Genomic DNA, 18,555 nt, shown 5'->3' on the forward strand with positions numbered 1-18,555 from the left:
TAACCCTGATTTGCCATACTGTTTGCTAGGCGCTTTCGGACATTACAGTAAAATGGTATTTTTCTTTTTTTTTCTTTTTTCTTTTTTTTTTTTTCTTTTTTTCTTTGTTAATTTGGTATTGCCACACAATTATTGATCAGCAGAACGTGCAATCAATTCCTTCGCAGAAAATGTTATTGTTATGTTGTCTATTTTTATTCCACAATCTTTATTTTCTGTTTGTTTGTTTGTTTTTTTTTTTTTTTTTTTTTTTTACAAAACTTCCTGGCCGGTGTCTGGGCAGTTGAGCTGAGTGAATACATTATAGCCATTTAATATATTTATATAGGGTTTATTAATCGAATAAAAAATTTATCTATATATATATATATATATATATATATATACCATAAGGCGCGAAGCACACGTGACATTTTTATTTTTATTTTGGAGAACCGAAGCACCCACGAGCGGAAGACCTGCACTTTAAAAAATTTTTTTTATTCATTTTATCGTTAACATTGCTGTTTCTTTGACGAATTTACAAGCACACCCCACACCAAAAGCAAGGTGACATTTATATTCACGTAGTTTTATTGTTCATTATTCTATTCTCTCGTTCAATCTACTGTGTTATCTTAGGATGCTTCAACTATACATGTGACTGATTTTGTTACAAAGTCCGCGAGCGGATTTTTTTTTTTTTTTTTTTTTCTTCTACCTTGGCAGTGAGGTACATGTTTTATCTGTTTTCTTATGAAATCGAGAAAACTCTTGTTTATCTTCTTTTCGGTTCTGACGCATTGTATTTTTTTCCCTTACATTGAATTGTTTGGATAGCAAAGGAAAATAAATGAAAACAAAAATACCTATACATACATGTACATACAAAACTATAAATACTGAGCTGTTAAAAGTAAAACAAGTAAATTAATTTCGTCGCACGATTCGTTTTTCGAATTTTTATTATGTAAGCAACATGACTATTTTTGTGAACTGAATCACGTAACAAAAATATAAAAATGAAGTGTTTTCGGCGAGTAGAAGAAAATTGCGATGAAATTATTTTACACTGCACCTGTGTGAGATGTCTATTAGCACTTGGACGCAAAAGAAGAGCGTAGAATTTATAAAACTAAATATTGTGATACGTAAGTTTTTCACGACAACGTAAAAAATGCGTTACAAATATTTAAACGAAATTTGTCGAGCAGTGAAAATAAATTTTCTCTCACGTGGTATAATTAACGTATGCGATCGGTATAATAATAATGACAATAATAGTATCGAAAATAATAATATTTATAATTAAACATGATAATCATAATAAAATACATGACATTTGTCTCGATGTAATTACAGGGTAAAGCAAAAAAAAACTTATTGCTTAAAATAAATACATAGATGCGTGGTTCGACCGATTTTTTTTAATTTTCTTAAACATCTATTACTCTCACATTGTTTCTCTTTTCCGGTTCATTTAAATATTTAGCACGAGAGATAGAGAGAGTGAACGGAAGTGCGTGCCCGCACCCGAATTTTTCTGTTTCTCGAACACAAATTGCGCTGCATTGTCTTTTTGCTTATTTATTATTAGTACTATCTTTTTTTTTTTTTTTTTTTTTTTTCCGTAAAAAGTTTGTTTTTTTACGAAATATTTTCGAGTTCAGGGTGGCCACGCACTCACCGTCGAATAATAAACAGTTATTGCGTTAAATTTTTAGTTTACATTTAATGTAATACTTACTCGACGATTGTATATGTTTTTTTTCTTTTTTTTTTTTTTTTTACTCTTTATTATTACTATTATTATCAAACTTTGTTTGTGTTTCGTTATAACATACTTGTACTTAGAACATTTTTATTACGGTTAACTCGTTAACTTAATTGTTTTAAATTGTTTTCCTTAGTCTTCTTGAGTACGTGTTTTATGATGGGTTCCTCGGGCAGAGCTTATGAGCACAAAAAGCGTCGTCGATTATATATATGTACAGGGATGCCAGACGAATTGTCGCACTTTTAAATATACATGCACGTATTATGTATATATATATGTGTATTATTTATGTATATGTTTTAATAATCGCAAATCCACATATTGTTACATGCAGGCAAATATCGGTTACGTAGACAGTGGTTAGCATATATACGAGAGAGGGGCGGGGGGGCACGAGGATATTATTATAGTATGAAAAGGGAATCGGAGATGTCGATAGTTGATGGGAGACGGGCTCTCGCGTGCACGACGGCACGGGCGAGGGGGTGGTTAAACAGCGGGCCAAAGTATATTGTACTAGAGGGCAGTGAAATGTCGCATGTGAAATCGTCGCGTTGAACATATGATATTATATGTTCGCACTGATGTCGAGTCTCTCTTCATTTTTGACTTTCGCGCGTCAAAAATAACAAGGCTCATCCGTGTCTAATGCTAAAAATAAATAATTTTCGGATAAAATATGTTTAGAAAAGTTTAAAAAAGCTATACGTGTCATCGTCGGGCGATGATGCATGTACAATTTCACAAAATATCTTTTACATTCGTACAACGAAACTCCGTATACTTACATCGTCCCGCGCGCGAATTACAAAATTCAATTCCAACGGTGTATGGTAATAATCAATGATAAATCTCAAAAAAATCTCGCTAACGTGCAAAAAGGTATTCTTGCTTCATTACCTTGAGATACTTGTAAGAGTACCTATATACTTGTAAAATCCGTTGTATGAAAAACACGATGATTCGCAAAAATTTTCGGATTCTCGATAACTACTTACCTATTATAAAATATGATATAAGTCGCGTAATCACGATCATTCCAACATTGAGAATAAAATTTCTGCCCCGACAGATTTCACTGGCGGTCGAGCGAATAGAAAATGTGCACATATATTATATACGGATGGTCGAGAGGATGGGGATGAAAGATAGAGAAAAAGCGAGAGAGAGAGGGGGTGAGGGAGATAAAACAGCACGAGGAGTTGGAAAGGAGACGTCGATGATCCATCTGTCATTCCCTCGTCAAGCGTATACAATGCACCGCGCGCGCATTCCTTCCACATAATACTCGTAGGAGGAAAAGAGAGTGGCGGAGCCAAAAAGAGGGAGAGCGAGAGAGAGTAGACGCGGAGGGTAATTGTTTGTAGCACGTATATGCAAGCGGCTGAGCTTTTTTTTTTTCCTTACAAAAAATAGGAGGGCCCCGTAACACGTATGGGTGTATAATTACGCGTGGGTTGCCGCTGCTGTTGCACGCGACGCGCACACGTATATACAATATCCCATTAGACTGCATACGGTCTAAGAGACGTTGATTTTTTTTTTTTATTCCTTCTTCGGTATTCCCCCTTGGTTTTTGCATAGGTGCGCGTACGTTCATTCGTCATTGTACCGCGACGCGCGCACTCGCCACCAAGCTACGGAAAGCTCGACGGTAATTATTGCACTTTCATAAATATTATGCAAATGCGATTCTACGTATATATGAGCCGTATCGCGATCCCCGACTAATAACATAACGAGCCGTCGGGCGTCCCGTAAACGTGTCGAGAAAAATTTATCGGCGAAAAAAAAACTGCAACCCCTCGCGCGCACGATATTGCTTTTTTACCATCCGCCGTGGGGTAAACAACTGACAGTTTAAAGACGTTTCTCTGTCAGCATCCCTTGATTGCAAGAGGGGCATGTAAAGAGGATCAGAAAAAAAGACGAGCTTTTCCGGTTGAAAAAAGCCGCGCGGTATCAGAGACTCCCACGGACATATATGTGTATTATATATATGTGGGGCACGTCGAGCGTGCAAGTACAAGCAGCACAGCCGGGGATGTTGGTACATGGCGTACAAGCGGAGCCCAGCAGCTGTAAGGATTTAACCAGCCCGGTAATGCGCGTATCGAGCCGCGAGCACTTGCACGCCCCATCCGGCTGCCGATGCACCGAGCGACGAAACTTTATCCCTCACCCTCGCTCCCGCTCTCATGTATACGTATACATATATAGCACGGGACGCAGGTGTGCTCTTCCCTCCGCGACCACTGTATCTCGCAAGCTCGCCTTTCACGCTAGTCTGGCTCCTCTGCTTCGACTTCCTCTCCTGCTATACAACGCTGCTTCGGAGTGCACCAAGAGATCCGGCTGCTGTCTCTCCTTTTCCCCTCGTCGAGTGGCGCTTTAGACGTACACGTTATACAGGGGAAATAATATAAAGAAAGGGAGACGTGGGGAGGGGGGGAGTTAGTAGCACTTGCGCGTGCACGTGCACTTGCGCACGAGGTCCACGTCCTTGGTGTACCGGGTGCCGTCGTTGCAGATCAGCCGAATCTGGAAACACGAAGAGCAGAGGAAGTATACACGCGCAGTCTCGTTTGTACACAGCATTTTCCCCCATTCGGGGGGTTGGGAGGGGCAAAAGGGGAATTTAATTTCCCTCAAGAGACGTCAGCGACGTTACAAGTCGTGTTTATCTCGCGTTAATTGGAACTGCAGAAGTTGAACGAGCGTAGAAGCGCGTTCGCTGAATATGGCTGAATGAAAGACGGGGCGATCGTTGTTGTTTTGACGCGCGTGGATGGGGTGGGTGAAAAAACAAAAAAAAAACAAAAAAGAAAAATGAATGCGCAGGTGGTAATAATAACAATGATGATGAATACCTTGCGCCTCTTGGTCTTGCGCGGTAAGCAGCAAAAGTTGCCACAGCTGCCCCAGCATTTGGCGAGCTTGACGGGTCGGCGGCTTCGGCATCCGTTCGCTGTGTAGTACTCGCGAATGTGCTCCTTCCGGCAGGTCGGCGCTGCATCGCGTTTTGTACCCATGTACGAGTAAAAGACCGGGGAGAGAGAGAGAGAGAGAGAGAGAGAGAACAAAAAAGAAAAAGAAATTAAAAACCTGAGGGTGTCTCGCGTGGATGAGCAATTTGCCTCGAGTACGTTACCTTTGTCGCAGTACCGTCCCTGCCAGCCGATTTGGCATTTGCACGTGTAGCCGGTGCCGAAGGGCGCGGGCTCGCAAGCCGAGCCTTTTTTGCACTCGTGTCTCATGCAAGGGTCGATGTTGCTCGAGCTGGACAACACCGCGAAATCTGGGAAAAACCACGCACAAACCAACAAATGAAAACAAAATCAGTTGGAGGCTAAAGTACTCGCGGACAAGGGAAAAAAGCCTTAAACGACTCCAGCATCGGCTAAACCAAAGAAAACTAGCTAGAGAAAATCCAGCAAATGCAGCAGTTCGAGATAGTATTATAATTGACAGTGTCAGGGGAGAGAGGCGCACCCGAATGCTCGTGCAGGACATGCTGGGGCTGTTGGACGACGAGGTGCTGTTGCTGCTGGTGTTGGTCGGCGTTGTCGACTTGCATGTTGTCATCCGCGTTGGCGTCGGCCGTGGCCCCGTCTGTTCCCCCGTTCTTGTTCGCCTCGTCAGCTTCCTCCTCGTCGTCTTCGTTGCCGTCGTTGGCCCCGCAGCCCGGCTGGACCCCGCTCATCTTTGCCGCGTTGCTAAAGTCCACCAGCTTATGATTGATCCACATCTCCGAAATGCACCCTGAGCCGCGAACATGAAACAGACGCGCGCAAAGTGCGACACCAGCTCCGTCTTTATCACCGGCTTTCAATAACTTTTGGGGGTATGGGAGGCTGCTCGAGGGGCTGCCCGGCATTAGCATAAATTTTTAATAAAACTCTGCCACCGGCCCCGGGCAGCCTCGGGCAAACACCATATATTATACGTATATAGAGAGGGCCAAAAGAGAGACAATTGTTTGTGCGGCTTATTAATAAAAGCACAAGGGCTTGGATGATACGCTGTTGGTTGGCGGTCCAATTGTAGCGCTCCCCCGGCGGCAGCGGCGCGTCAATGATAAAATTCAATCGAGCAGAGAAAGGGGGACGACAGACACAGTATAGGTATAGGTAGATTGGTGGGTGTATATAACACACAGAGTCAATAACGTATATAGTTATGCGGTGGCGGTGGCAACTCGCGTAAGAATAAGGGGAGACGGATGGATGGATCATGGATGGCTGGAGAGAGAGAGAGAGAGAGAGAGAGTTATACACCTACCCCGAAAGCTCGTAATGTTGCGCAAATGGAATTCGGTGAAGGCGACGGTGGCAGTATCCGTGGCAACGCCCCCGACGTACATGGGCTTGGTTAGCTTGAGGTAGTCCTTGGGCCCGTCGTTGATGATGCTGCGCGCCGCGCCCCGGTCGATCCTCATGGTAAAGTTCTTCTTGATGGCCATGAGCTCGGCCATGTGGGGCTTGCCGTCCGACACCTGCTCGTAGCTGTACATCGTCGAGGTCGGGTAATTACCCACGTCGTACGAGACGCGGACGCGTCCGTTGAACAACTCCACGGCCAAGTGCTCGCCGCTCTGGCCATCATAAAGCAGTACTCCGTTCTCCTGGCTCGTTGTAAAAATAATCGTCACGTTTGCCTCGGGCCTCGTGCGAAGTGGCTCCAACTCGACCAGCGAGTTGTTATCGATAAAGCTCAGACTCGTCATGTACTCACACCGCTTGCCTTTTTTCATCAAAACCCAATCATTATTATTATTATTATTATCATTACTAACATTTTTTCCCTACACAACTACGTGTATTTTTATTTATATTTCTCCGTCGTGCGTATCACTTCGGGGAGGGGGAGGGGTGGGCGAAATTTTTTTCCCGCCCCAAGTCGTAAGTAAGTACGTGACTTCTCGCGAGGAATAAAAGGGAAAAGAGTGGTGTGAGCCCCGTATACAAGTGCAGAGATGCGGAAGCTCCGTGGTAAAAGTCAATTTTCTGGGCAACGCGGCGGCAGTCGCAGCTTGCCGGACGCGCTGACAGGGCGCCGCGTGTACGTGTGCACAGTATACACGCGCGCAGGACCGGCCGAAGGTGAGATCTTGGGTTTTTTTTTTTTTTTTGTTTTTTTTTTTTATTGCCCGGCTCGATCCTCTCTCGGCCAAGTTTCTCGTTCTCACGCGCGTCGAAAAGTCAATTTCGAGATAAACGCCCGGTCCTTTGAAAATTGCTTGGACCAGCGGAGAAAAGGAAAAGGAAATAAACTCATACCTACGTGGAAAAAGTCGATCTGAGGAAAGCCGTGGGAAGAGAAACCTCGAGGGGCGTAATTAAAAACTTTGATCCGACTCCGGATAGAGAGAAAGAGAGCTTGCCGCGAGTATTGCTTCAAGTGTATACTTATACTATAGTTCGTATGAACGCGTAAGTATATCTCGTGTAATCGATGTAAAACAAAAAAATGTCACGCCACACGCCGAGGCAATTTTTATTCATTTGGTCTCTTTGTTTTTTTTTAGTTAGGTATATTGGGCCGAACTCGAGGATCGGCGGAATTCTGCGAGGTCAGAGACAATTATCGTGCCGATGGGGAGTGGCGAATCAAGGAAGGGGAGAGGCTTTAAGAATTCGCGCGATTTGCATGGTAATGCGCGGTGGGGGAGCAACGAAGGCACTTTACATCCCCCTGAATGTAATTAAAGAACCGAGTCGCCTCCTCCTCGGTCATTCAACAATCCGAGTCACAAAAAAAAGGGGGGAGGGGGGAGGGAGGGAATGAAAAATCACGCGCTCCTTGTAATATATATTAATTTTATGCAAATAGTGGATTTTAATTAAGAAATAAAAGGTGGATTTATCGGTTCGTGGCAGTATTGTTGGCGTACATATAGTATATACCCAGCAAGGGGAGCTCACCAGTGTAGCCAGGATGGCACTGGCACAGGTAATCGGCTCCAGATCCCGGCGATGGTAGGAAACAAGCACCATGTTGGCAGTCATGATGAGCACACGGACTAGTTTGAGGGTATAGTAAGGCAGTTGATGGTGCAACTTCGCAGTACCTCCCTGTATAATCTGGTGCGCACTTGCAAGCGTAATTGTTTATGCCATCGATGCAGGTAGCACCATTCTGCAAATCAAACGGAAAAATATACATACATACATATATGTTTCATTTATTTCAATCCGATTATGTTGAAATGTTCCCTGCAGGTAAGAGAAAGAGGAAATTTGTTTTTCCATCGATAGACGCTGAGCTTATACGCGCCACTTATTGCCTCGGTGGAGAGCAAAACAAATTCACCGCGATCCTCTTTGCGAACCTCTACATAAAGATGCGCGTGTAAGTATATACCCGCGAACCGAGGCAAGGAAAGTCTTCCGCAAAGCACGCCAAATGCATACACACACCTACATGGTAAATATATTTGTACATATAACGCGGTACGTATAGCATTGCTTCATGTGGAAGCAGGCCGTGTGTACAACTCATCTACCTATATTATATATATATAAGCTCGTTGACCTCAATCTTTCCGCAGAGCCGTACAGCTTATACCTATCGCGTAGCGCGAGGACTTCCCTCCTCTAATAGATTTAATGGCGGAATCTCGATGCTCTTTGTTGTAACGTCGTTATTTGCCAACTTGGGTGCACGAGAGACCGGCTGCACCCCTTTTTTTTCCTCTTCGTATATCCTACGGTGTATATCTTTCTTTCCTCCCCCCCCCAGCCTCCCTCTTTCACTCTCGAGCTTTGGCGTCGAGTGATTTTATGTGTAAAAGTTTACCACCGGTCAAGCTTTAAAGTAGCTTACGTCGAGTGAGCCTTTTAAAATGACAGAGAGAGAGAGAGAGAGAGTGGAGGACGAACAAGCCATTTAATACGCGTACACGGGGGGGGGGATATAGTGCGGCCAAGTTGGCTTTTACAGCGAACAAAAAGAAAGGTATACATTGATGCTGATTGACCAACGTGATTTTACACCTCGAGAAAATCCTCCTCCGTTATTGCTCATTTGTCCTCGGGAATTTATCGGCCAGAGGGAGATTCTCTTTTTTTTTTCCTTTCTCTCGAGGGATTATGTACTCCGACAATCGATCCGTACCCGTGCATGTTACAGGCTCGTGCGAACATTGCAGATTAATCCCCGCTGATTTTAACATATAGACTCGAGGCAGCGAAAGGGGAGAGGCCTTTTGTTGTTTTGTTGGATTTCCTTTTTGTCCATAATGTATACGTATACACGCGTGCTCTCGCAATCGATGATACAAGCGCGCGTGCTATTTATTTTAAGGGGGAGGGGAGGGTATAAAATAATTGAGTTGGCTCGGAAAATACAAGTAATAACATACATGTGTGTACATATGGGTACGAAACAATGTCGCTTTTGAAAGGACATAATATAATATTATTGAATATTATGTATATTGGGTGAAAGAGTAACCTCACCTGGCAGAGATGATTATCGCAGTCATCGAGGTTGTCAGTGCAATTGGCACCAGCGAAGCCGCTCGCGCACTCGCAGCTGTAGTGGCTCTGGTGGTCGACGCATCTGCCTCCGTTTTTGCAAGGATTGTGTTCCTTTGTGCAAAAGGGTATTTTTGTCTCGCAGTACTCGCCGGTAAATCCTGGTAGGCAGTCGCATCGGTAGGCCTGGACGAGATCGACGCAGCTCGCGTTGTTGACGCACTTGTGACTCGCGCAGTCGTCGACGTTGCTCTCGCATCGGAGCCCCTCGTATCCGGGTGCGCAGTTGCAACTTAAGTTGGCGATCGGAAAACAATTTTTTTTTTTTTTTTTCTCATCATACGCAGCGTACATAATTATATACGTATTCAGAAACGAGTGTTGCCGGGCGAAAAAAGGCGATTAGTTGCGTTGGTCATTTGACAATTGCCATGCAGTTTGATATATAGTTGCGCGTGCAAGATATAACGAATGGCCCTTTTTCACGCAGCGCGTTTCAAAGCTAGACCGGCTAATGGCTCGTGACCGTATTCTCGCTTTTAGGCGACCTACATAATATTCATTTTAATGTTAAACATAGAGATGTGTATACACGTACGTGTATTTATAAAAGGAAAAAGACTTGACCCAAAAGCTTTAGAGAGAGAGAGAGAGAGAGAGTTGATGAGAAACCTTTATAAAAGCCACAGAGTGAGTACAGAAAGTCTTTCGAGATATTATAAAAATGTGCAGCCGACGATGGAGCGGATGAATTAAGAGCGATTTACTTTTCTAAAGGAACTTTGAACCAAGCTTTCATTCCCTTTTTTTTTTTTTTTTTTTTCTTCTTGATACAAAAAGCTCCGGCTGTTTACAGTGAGTGGCACTTTCGTTGAGAAAAGAATTTCAATTTACCATCCAATTTGCACCGATCAACAAAAACACAACGACATCATCTATATATGCAATATATACACGTACAAAATGCCCAACTTCTAGCATCACCACCTCGTTAAACTAACTTGAGGATGGAGGGAAAAGTAAAGCAATGCCTCGGTAGCGAAACAAAAAGCTCGAGCCAACAACCCTCCGCCCCGTATAGTGCATTAATCGAGCTCGACAGTATACACGGCGGCGGTAGCACGAGCTATCCTTTTCCTTTTTTTACCAACAAGCCAGAGAGTATTTGTGTATGCAAATGTTAAATAAAAATCCGAGAGACGCTCGGATAAGGTACGCGCGCGAGCGCGTGTGTGTGCATAGTATATGTACACTTGGAAACAGTCTTATAGGCTTAAGAAACTCGGGGGTGCAAAGACAAACCCGGGGATAGCTCGAGAGAGGGAGGGCGCGCAAACGTAATACCTCTACACACTACAGTTTCGACTTTTGCTCGTTAATTCCCCAAAGAGCGGAGCAAAGCAGGAGAAAGTTGAGGAAAAAAAAAAAGTCCAAAACAACAAAACACGGCATATGAAATAAAAAAAAAAAAAAAAAAAAATGGAAGAGAAGAAAACAATGTGTACGATATACAACGTGTTCGAGTGTCAAGTAACGGAGAGTCACCTGAATCTTCCTTCCTCCAGTACTTTACAAGATCCGGCGTTCCGGCAAGGATTTCCATAGCACGCGTCAATTTTATGTTGGCACCTGTCCCCGTGATATCCTGGCGCGCATTTGCAACGAAAGTGTTTGTCTGGTAGCGCCTCGCATGCTCCTCCGTTCTGGCAGGGCGTAGTATAGCACACGTTGCATTTCGCCAGTACCTCGGCTGGCTGTTGTTTGGCTGCGCGGAAGAAAGGTCTACGATTAATTAGAGAAATTTTAGTAAATGTGACCCGACCGATGCCTCCCTGCCTGCCTCGCCTCCAACAGCCCAATTTTATTTATTTTTTTTTTATTTTCCCAACAGCCATACACCAAGCACACTACACACTTAACAATCAAACAAACTACCACATATAGATACACGAATAAGGGAAAAAAAGGAGTTTAATACAGCGGGGGACGTTTTTTTACACCATACACGAGAGCCCGTCGCGCGAACTGGCGCAACTCTTGTGCAAAGTTGAGGCGAGTTTTCTCAAAACAGATTGAAAAGTTTTATCGACGCGCCATCGTTTTTCTCCGCCCTCGCGCTTTTTCTCTTCTAAAAATGATTAATCCGAGTCCACCGTGTGCGGGGATACGGCACTTTTCGTTTTTATCTGATTTCCGCGCTTTTCAAGAAGCTTGTTTTCAACCGTACGAGTGGGCTTTTAAACTCCCTGCGATAATTCTTCGGAAAAGCCGTGCTCTCGAGACTCCGAAGAAAGGGATGGAAGGAAGGAGAGATTTTTTCCTAAATCGTGTAACCGAGACCTTATCGCCCAAAGATATAAGTGCATATATATATACATGTATACGCGCGACTAAACTGCAAAGTGCCGGTCGTAAAAGCTTAATTTGATTGTCCTGCAAGTTTACACGTGTATGCATATACAGGTATACGCACTCGAAGTATTATCGTTGGGCAAAGTGGGTCCTTACTCGGCGATTTTTCCCAGGAAATATAAAAAGTGGCTCAACTTTGCCGATATCGCGCACGAACGTAAATCCCCCCCCCCCTCCTTTCGCCTTTCTATCTACGCTTACCCGAGGTGATATTACTGTGATTAAGGTAAATGGAGGAATAATAATTTTTTTTTTTTTTTTTTTTTTTTTTTTTTTTTTTTTTTTTTCTTTCTAACTCGATGATGATTCGTTGCAAAGCAAAAGTTTTACTGTATTGCACGTAATAACGGTGTCGTGTAAGTAAAAGTCGATTTTAGGTATCGGAATAGGTTTGGGGGGTTGGTACATGAACAGCTCCATTGCAAAAGAGATGACAAAAGCAAAGAAAATGTACGTGCCACGCGGTAAAAGCGTGCCATAAAGAGCACCCGTGCAAGCTCTTTCCACCTATTTGCCAAGTACAGCAACGGATGTACGATTTTTGTGCAATATCGCCAAGTAAATTTAGGAATCTCGAGGGTATACGCATTGAATTTCGCTCTGTTTTATCGCGAAAAGTGAAGCAAACTATTTTCATTGCGACGATACCAGTTGTGCGTACATCGACAGAATTAAAAATAAAGTTCTCGGGATACACCCGAATGTCAGAGCTAATCAGTCTCGTGCGATATGATGTGAATATTACGGGTGAAATCGTTCCGGAAATTGCCAAACGCAACTACAGCTTTGACGCACATTCCACGTATAATCTCGAGTACTAATCTGCTTCATCTGTCGATGGTACCAAACTTTTACCGATATTTCAGTAAAAACGATGATATCCCGGCCGTTTTTTTTTCCATTTATCCACGCGAGCAAACGTTACAATCGTTAAAAGCTCTCGAACTGAAATTCGTTGTACAAATAGAACGCGGGATATGAGAAATCGGTAATGGATTCTAATGTTTGAATTTACAAAAAAAAAAACAAGGGAAATATGACGAAAACCGCTAATAAGTGGGACACGCTCGGTTCGACCATAATTTTTCTCGCTGTACGCGCGTGCCCCTTTTACACATCACTTGCCGGTACCCATGTGTGGGAATGTACCTATAATACAGTGTGCGGTCGAAAAAAAACCGCTACATCTCGATTGATTTATCAGCCGCGAGTTTATTTCGCACCGGGCCACCGACGCAAAAAAAAAAAAAGATCGTAGCTCTTATCGCGATACACCGGGCGCCAACGTACCACGGAAAAACGGGCGGCGTGGCGACTCTCTTCTGCCCCGATTGATTTAGCACCGCTCATCCGTGTTACCGTACTTTCCCCCAATGACCCCTTCCGCTCGAGCCAAATAATCGATCGAGGGTATTTTCCTACGTTATGAGTGGTGCACGCGGTAGGGGGAAAAAAGCTGCGGGTGCGACCTCCGCGTTATTATAAGGACGCGCGGTTTCGTAATTCCGCGTTGCACAATTCACGAGGAGGGCCGGCTGCGGGCCCCCGTAAACGTCTCGACGGAGCTCGAGGATGCGGAAAATTTATTTTTACGAGGGGCTTTTTTTTTTCCTCGCTCCCACGGGTCCGGTGACCTTACATTACATGCAGCTTCCTTGCTTTCCGCGGGTTGTACGGTTGTTCGACTCGCCGTGCTTTTTTTTACTGTGCTTCAATCAGGGAATTCAGGTGCATCCGATTTATTTAGCGATTTTTGCGGGGGATGCTAATGTAAATATCGGGCGCGCGCGCGGGGAGGGAAAAAAAGAGAGAGAAGTAGAGATAGCAAATGGGATAAGAGGTGCAGAGAGCCATCAAGTGCTCCTTGCGTGCGTGTGTGTGCACTGCTCTCTAGGCATAGGGTATATTTATATAATATTTCAAGTTCTTCGTCGGCGCGGTCGTTTAGTGCATTTCAGGTGGGTCGCAATGACGTTAAAAGGCGTATCGCCAGAGTCGTTTATTTCCCGTCTTCGGTGCTTCAAACTGAGATCTCTTTATGCTCGTGCACGTGCAGAGATACGACGGTAATCGCGTCGAAATCCAGGCCCTCCGATCGACCATGAACCATAATGACAATAATGGCGCCATTAACAACGAAATATCGTTATGGATTTAAGTTGTATATGCAGTATATGCAAGAATAATACGTTTTGCGCGATTTATTACGGCTGTTCTCGTTTAATCGTCCTTTTTATGCGTTTGCGAGATTTTTCGCAATCAAACACGAGTAAAGGATGAATTTATCGAGCTCGATCAAAGTTTTTCTGCAGCAAAGGTTTATTACTTCCAAGCTGGAAAAGTTTTTCGGTTTCGTTACATGCGAAAGAGCTTGCACCATCACCAGTGAGTTTTGCATTCCAACACCAAAACAGAAAAAAAAACATCAAGCAAATCAAAGCAAAAAAAAAAAAAAAAAAAAAAAAAGAGGAGGGAGAAAAAAGGCGTGTAGCTGGAAAAACCACGGAGCGAGGCGTCGGATGAAATAATGAGTGAAAAAAGAACAATATGGAACGAAAACCAACTACAGGACGATGATAAAAGCCTACAGGCTGTATTTCTCGCAGCTGGGGGCACCGATGTACCATTTAAATCGAACGAACGAATTAACACAAAAGCTGCAAGGTGTGTGTATATATACATATATCTTTCTCGTTTGCGCGGATAACACGAAATATCAATTAATACATGCGCGCTCGCTGTGCCCGGACAACAGCGGCTTTTGTCAATTAAACGATAACGAGCGATTCCGCTTGCGACGGATGACCTTTTTTTTTTTTTTTTCCGAGAGAGAGAGATTTTGCAATTAACGTTTCCATCAACTGGCAAATCAAGGCTCCCGCATTTCCAAGCCAAAAATCAAAGAGTCGATTTCCTCGATGAAAAAAAAAAAATGGGGTTTTCTCGGCCCAGCCCTGAAAATTAAAAGGCACAGCCAGAACGGTAGAGGAAGCTTTGATTCGGGAGCAAAGTCTCGTTGAAATTTAATCGGCATCCACCCACTGTGGAGAAATCCAGCTGGTGAGCGAGAAGCGTATACACACACAAAAGGCACCGCAGACCAAACAGAGGCCAAGCTAACATTAACGCATCGTGTAAAATGTACGTGACCCCGGTGAGAAAGAAAGGGTAAACGTGAAAATGCAAAAACGAGTAAGAATAACCACAGAGAGAGAGAGAGGGGGGTGGAGGAGAGTAAGTGGGTGATGCTTACTTTTGCACGTGAAGGCGTTGGCCGGGGTGGTCAGGAGCAGCTTATCCTTCATCGAGGCCGGCTCGGCGCAACGAGCTATTCCCGGCTCCACGTAATCCCGCTTCACCCACTCTGCCAGCCAGCGCATGTTGCAGTCGCAGTAGAGCGGATTCGAGCCCAGCGCCCTTCAAACAAGTTTACACGCTTACGTTATTTCCACTTGACAATATTATTATTATTATTATATATACGTATGTCACGTGTAACTGTGTATGTGTAGATACCTACTCTCTGCACGTAATACCTTTATCCACATGTATATGTATGCATAACCAAGCCCTTTATCGACCAGGGCTCGTTACATTCATACACATGTGATCCCAAGCCTAAACGTGTACTCGTAGAGATACGTATGGCTATGTATGTCTCGTACGTATGTGTATACAAGGTTTTGGGATGTACTGTTGCAGGTAATTACGTGTAACTCAATCCGTTATACATGTGTGTATGTGTGTGTACGTATAGGTTTGATAAGAGACGTTGTCGTCGTAATACTCACAAGTGGGTGACGGATTTCAGGTCCTCAAAGGCGCCCTCCGGTATGACCGATATGTCGTTGCCGTGTAGCGAGCTGCAACATACATGTATACGCAATCATTACACGTATCCACTACGCGATAACCCACACAATATACATCTACGCCAGGTGTATACATATGTAGGCTTAATTGATTGCCCGACCTATCCCCCTGCGCCTACATGATGCTCTCACTCTATCTTTGACACGTACTTACACGTACGTTCCGAGTCCAAAATCAACTTGCCCCGTATGTACAAATTTACGACCCCACTGTCGTTCCAACGCTATTTAAAATATTACGTTAATAAATGTTTGGGAAATTCAACCGAGCGTCAAATCTGCGTGTCCTATACATTACTATACGTTCATCACAAGTAAACGATGCTAATATACAACGAGTACTTGTAGGTATCATCAATTATTGGTATAAACATGATTGTGCACGTGCACGTATATTATTACAACTTAATTCCACTGTGTATACGTACATGACGCGCAGCGACTTTAGTCCGGCCAGGGCTCCTCGTTGCACGCACTGCAGCTTATTGTAGCTAATGATTCTGTAAGCAGATGATGAAACGAAAAAACAATTAATAAATAAAGTTAAAACAAAGACAAAACGTCGTTTATCTTAAGCAAAGATGAGAGAGATTTTCTGGAGGACGTTTAATGTATGTGTGTTACACGTATACTTACAAATGTGCCAGTTTCGTAAGGTTCCTGAACGTGTTGTTCGATAGCATTCCGATCTGATTGTTGCTCAAGTCCCTGCAATTCATTAAATGAAACGAACCATTATAATATAACACATAACGTAAATGGAGAGACGCCTTTGCTTGTTCCGTAACAGTATGTATAAAATTTCATGAGACTACGGTTTTTTTTTGTGTTATTGTTAGCGAGTAACGCGTTGTGTAACCCTCGAGAGTTGTTTGAAAGAACGTCAGAGGGTAGGGGCCATTAGCTGCGCGGAAAAAAAACGACTTTTTTAAATACACATGGATATAATATATAACGGATGGTCCCTTTGAGATCGCGAAAAATCGGCCCGCATGCCTCTGTGCCATATACATATCGGTGCACGTTTGCGTAACGACATCACATATATTACATACTTATACACGAGTCTCATACCCAATATACGTAACAACCAATCGGCCATTGATCGAGGCTCCCCTACCCCTATTCGTCCGCTTCGCGAACACAGAGACGATCGGTTAAAGTATTAGGTGTTAGGTATATACGCGCGGGACTTGCGAAACTATAGCGTGTTTTCTCCTGCGCGCGAAACCCCCTGCGTTATGTATACTCGTTGTTATTATCATTAAATTCTTCGGCACGCGTTGCAGCGACGTCTTTCATCCTCTTGGGGTCTGCAGTGACACCGTATGAGCCGCACGTCAGGGGTACATACATCATTGAAAAATCGCTCGTCACGCGTCATCATCGCCATGCGTGTGCACAAGATACTCTCACGGCGTTATAGCCTGTTCCGCGTGCAATAAAATCGTTTGACCGCGTCTCAATGGAAAAATCATTAATCTTCGTCCGAATATGGTCCCTCGCTCGCTCCCTGCGGCTTTACCCCGGAAAAACAAAAAAAAAAACGAAAGACGCAACAGACGATGAATTGTCTCGGTTTCACGTGCCCATACTTACAACTTAAGCTTTAATGGCGTAAGCCAATGGTAGCGAAAAAAAAGGGCCATTATTAGCACACGTAGTATGCATGATTATAGAGTTTCGCTGCTTATTCTCAATGAAAGAAGGAAGAAGAAGAAAAAGAGAATCGTCGTACACATTTCTATACATGATGGGATCGGAAGAAAGAAAAAGGTATAAATCTCAATTATCGGGACGACATTCCGTCCTCGGAGTCTTGCACAACAGATAATATATAGTATATACTCGGGTATGAATCTCTCGGGGCCGCGCATGCAAGAATGAATAACAAGGACGATCGGTGAGCGGGGCGGGAGAGAGATAGAGATTCATCGATCGACTGCGAATGTATCGGATATAATATATACGTATAAGATCCGTACGCGTTGAACCATAGCTCTGTGGTATACCGGAGAGCGGCTGGAAAATGCCGAGAATCCCTGGTAGGACGTACAGATATGTACGGATATAGAGATTATTGGATCGACGAGCTGTACGGGTGATGAAAAAAACACACACGACACATTGATTCATGTATATATATGTATGTATGTATGTATGGTATACGTACAGCCTGGTGAGGATGGTGAGGTGGGCGAGCCTCTCGGGCTGGATGCTCCTGATGTCGTTGACGTCGAGGTAGAGCTCCGTAGTCTCGGGCGGTATGCCGCGAGGAATCTCCGTGAGACGGGAGCGCGAGCAGCGCACCACCGAGCCCGCGCAACTGCACTGGGGCGGACAGTAATCGTCGCCTAGGCAGCCCACGCTGTCGCCTGTTTATTTATTTATTTATTTATTATTATTTGCCTATTTTAAGTCTCGTACACGTATCATACGCCTGACTACTCGGGTACATGTATACAATTGTTCGATGCGTTTGTTCATCGATAAGCCAAGTGTCGCGTTGATGTGCGTGGCCGAAGCGTACACACGTTGAAGCCAATAAACGTCAAGAGAACCTCTAGGTGTACCTATACGTACAATATGTAGGGTAAAAGAGAGAGAGAGAGAGAGAATAGGGAGCAATCGTACCTCGTATACCAACTCGTAAAAGATTTTTACGCGATTACGGTTGGCGTGTGCAGCGACACGCGCTAGAGCCGACCGCTGACACTCGAGCCGTTTCTTATTGTATCGTATTTGTAAAAAGAAAAGAAAAGGAAGAACAAAAAAAAAAGAACAGGGAGTCAAGAGGGAGAGGGCAAATTTCTCTCTCTCTCTCTCCCTAGAGTACATGCACATGGGCAATAACGCGTTGATCAACGCACAATCATCGGTGCGGCGGCGGGGTAAAACGAGCATCGAGGAGACGGATATTACTGTAGGCGCGCGCCGATGATTTGCGGTGGAATGAATAAAAAAAAAAAAATTCTCTCGATGTTCATGTACGCATAGGCAAATGTTCACTCGGCTTCGTTAAGCGCGAGCGCTTTGC

The 18,555-nt window shown here is 44.0% G+C and overlaps 1 protein-coding gene across 1 annotated transcript in view; it reads right to left on the minus strand.

Moving 5' to 3' along the window:
* Positions 1-3,780: 3,780 nt before the first annotated feature.
* The window catches only part of sli (slit guidance ligand), a 39,971-nt gene continuing 25,196 nt past the window's right edge, over positions 3,781-18,555 (minus strand). Inside the window, exons 18-30 of the mRNA XM_014355568.2 lie at positions 17,692-17,893; positions 16,155-16,226; positions 15,947-16,018; positions 15,438-15,509; positions 14,900-15,063; positions 10,780-10,999; positions 9,217-9,526; positions 7,681-7,894; positions 6,038-6,499; positions 5,249-5,518; positions 4,908-5,054; positions 4,627-4,766; positions 3,781-4,297 (exon numbers count right to left, since the gene is read on the minus strand). Of these exons, the coding sequence (XP_014211054.1) occupies positions 4,211-4,297; positions 4,627-4,766; positions 4,908-5,054; positions 5,249-5,518; positions 6,038-6,499; positions 7,681-7,894; positions 9,217-9,526; positions 10,780-10,999; positions 14,900-15,063; positions 15,438-15,509; positions 15,947-16,018; positions 16,155-16,226; positions 17,692-17,893 (2,432 nt within the window). The 3' untranslated portion in view covers positions 3,781-4,210. The remainder of the gene's footprint in view (positions 4,298-4,626; positions 4,767-4,907; positions 5,055-5,248; positions 5,519-6,037; positions 6,500-7,680; positions 7,895-9,216; positions 9,527-10,779; positions 11,000-14,899; positions 15,064-15,437; positions 15,510-15,946; positions 16,019-16,154; positions 16,227-17,691; positions 17,894-18,555) is intronic.

The sequence above is a fragment of the Copidosoma floridanum genome, unplaced genomic scaffold (genome assembly GCF_036245765.1).
Source record: "Copidosoma floridanum isolate Cflo_tuat_1 unplaced genomic scaffold, Cflo_Japanese_pri ptg000009l, whole genome shotgun sequence".
NCBI lineage: Eukaryota > Metazoa > Arthropoda > Insecta > Hymenoptera > Encyrtidae > Copidosoma > Copidosoma floridanum.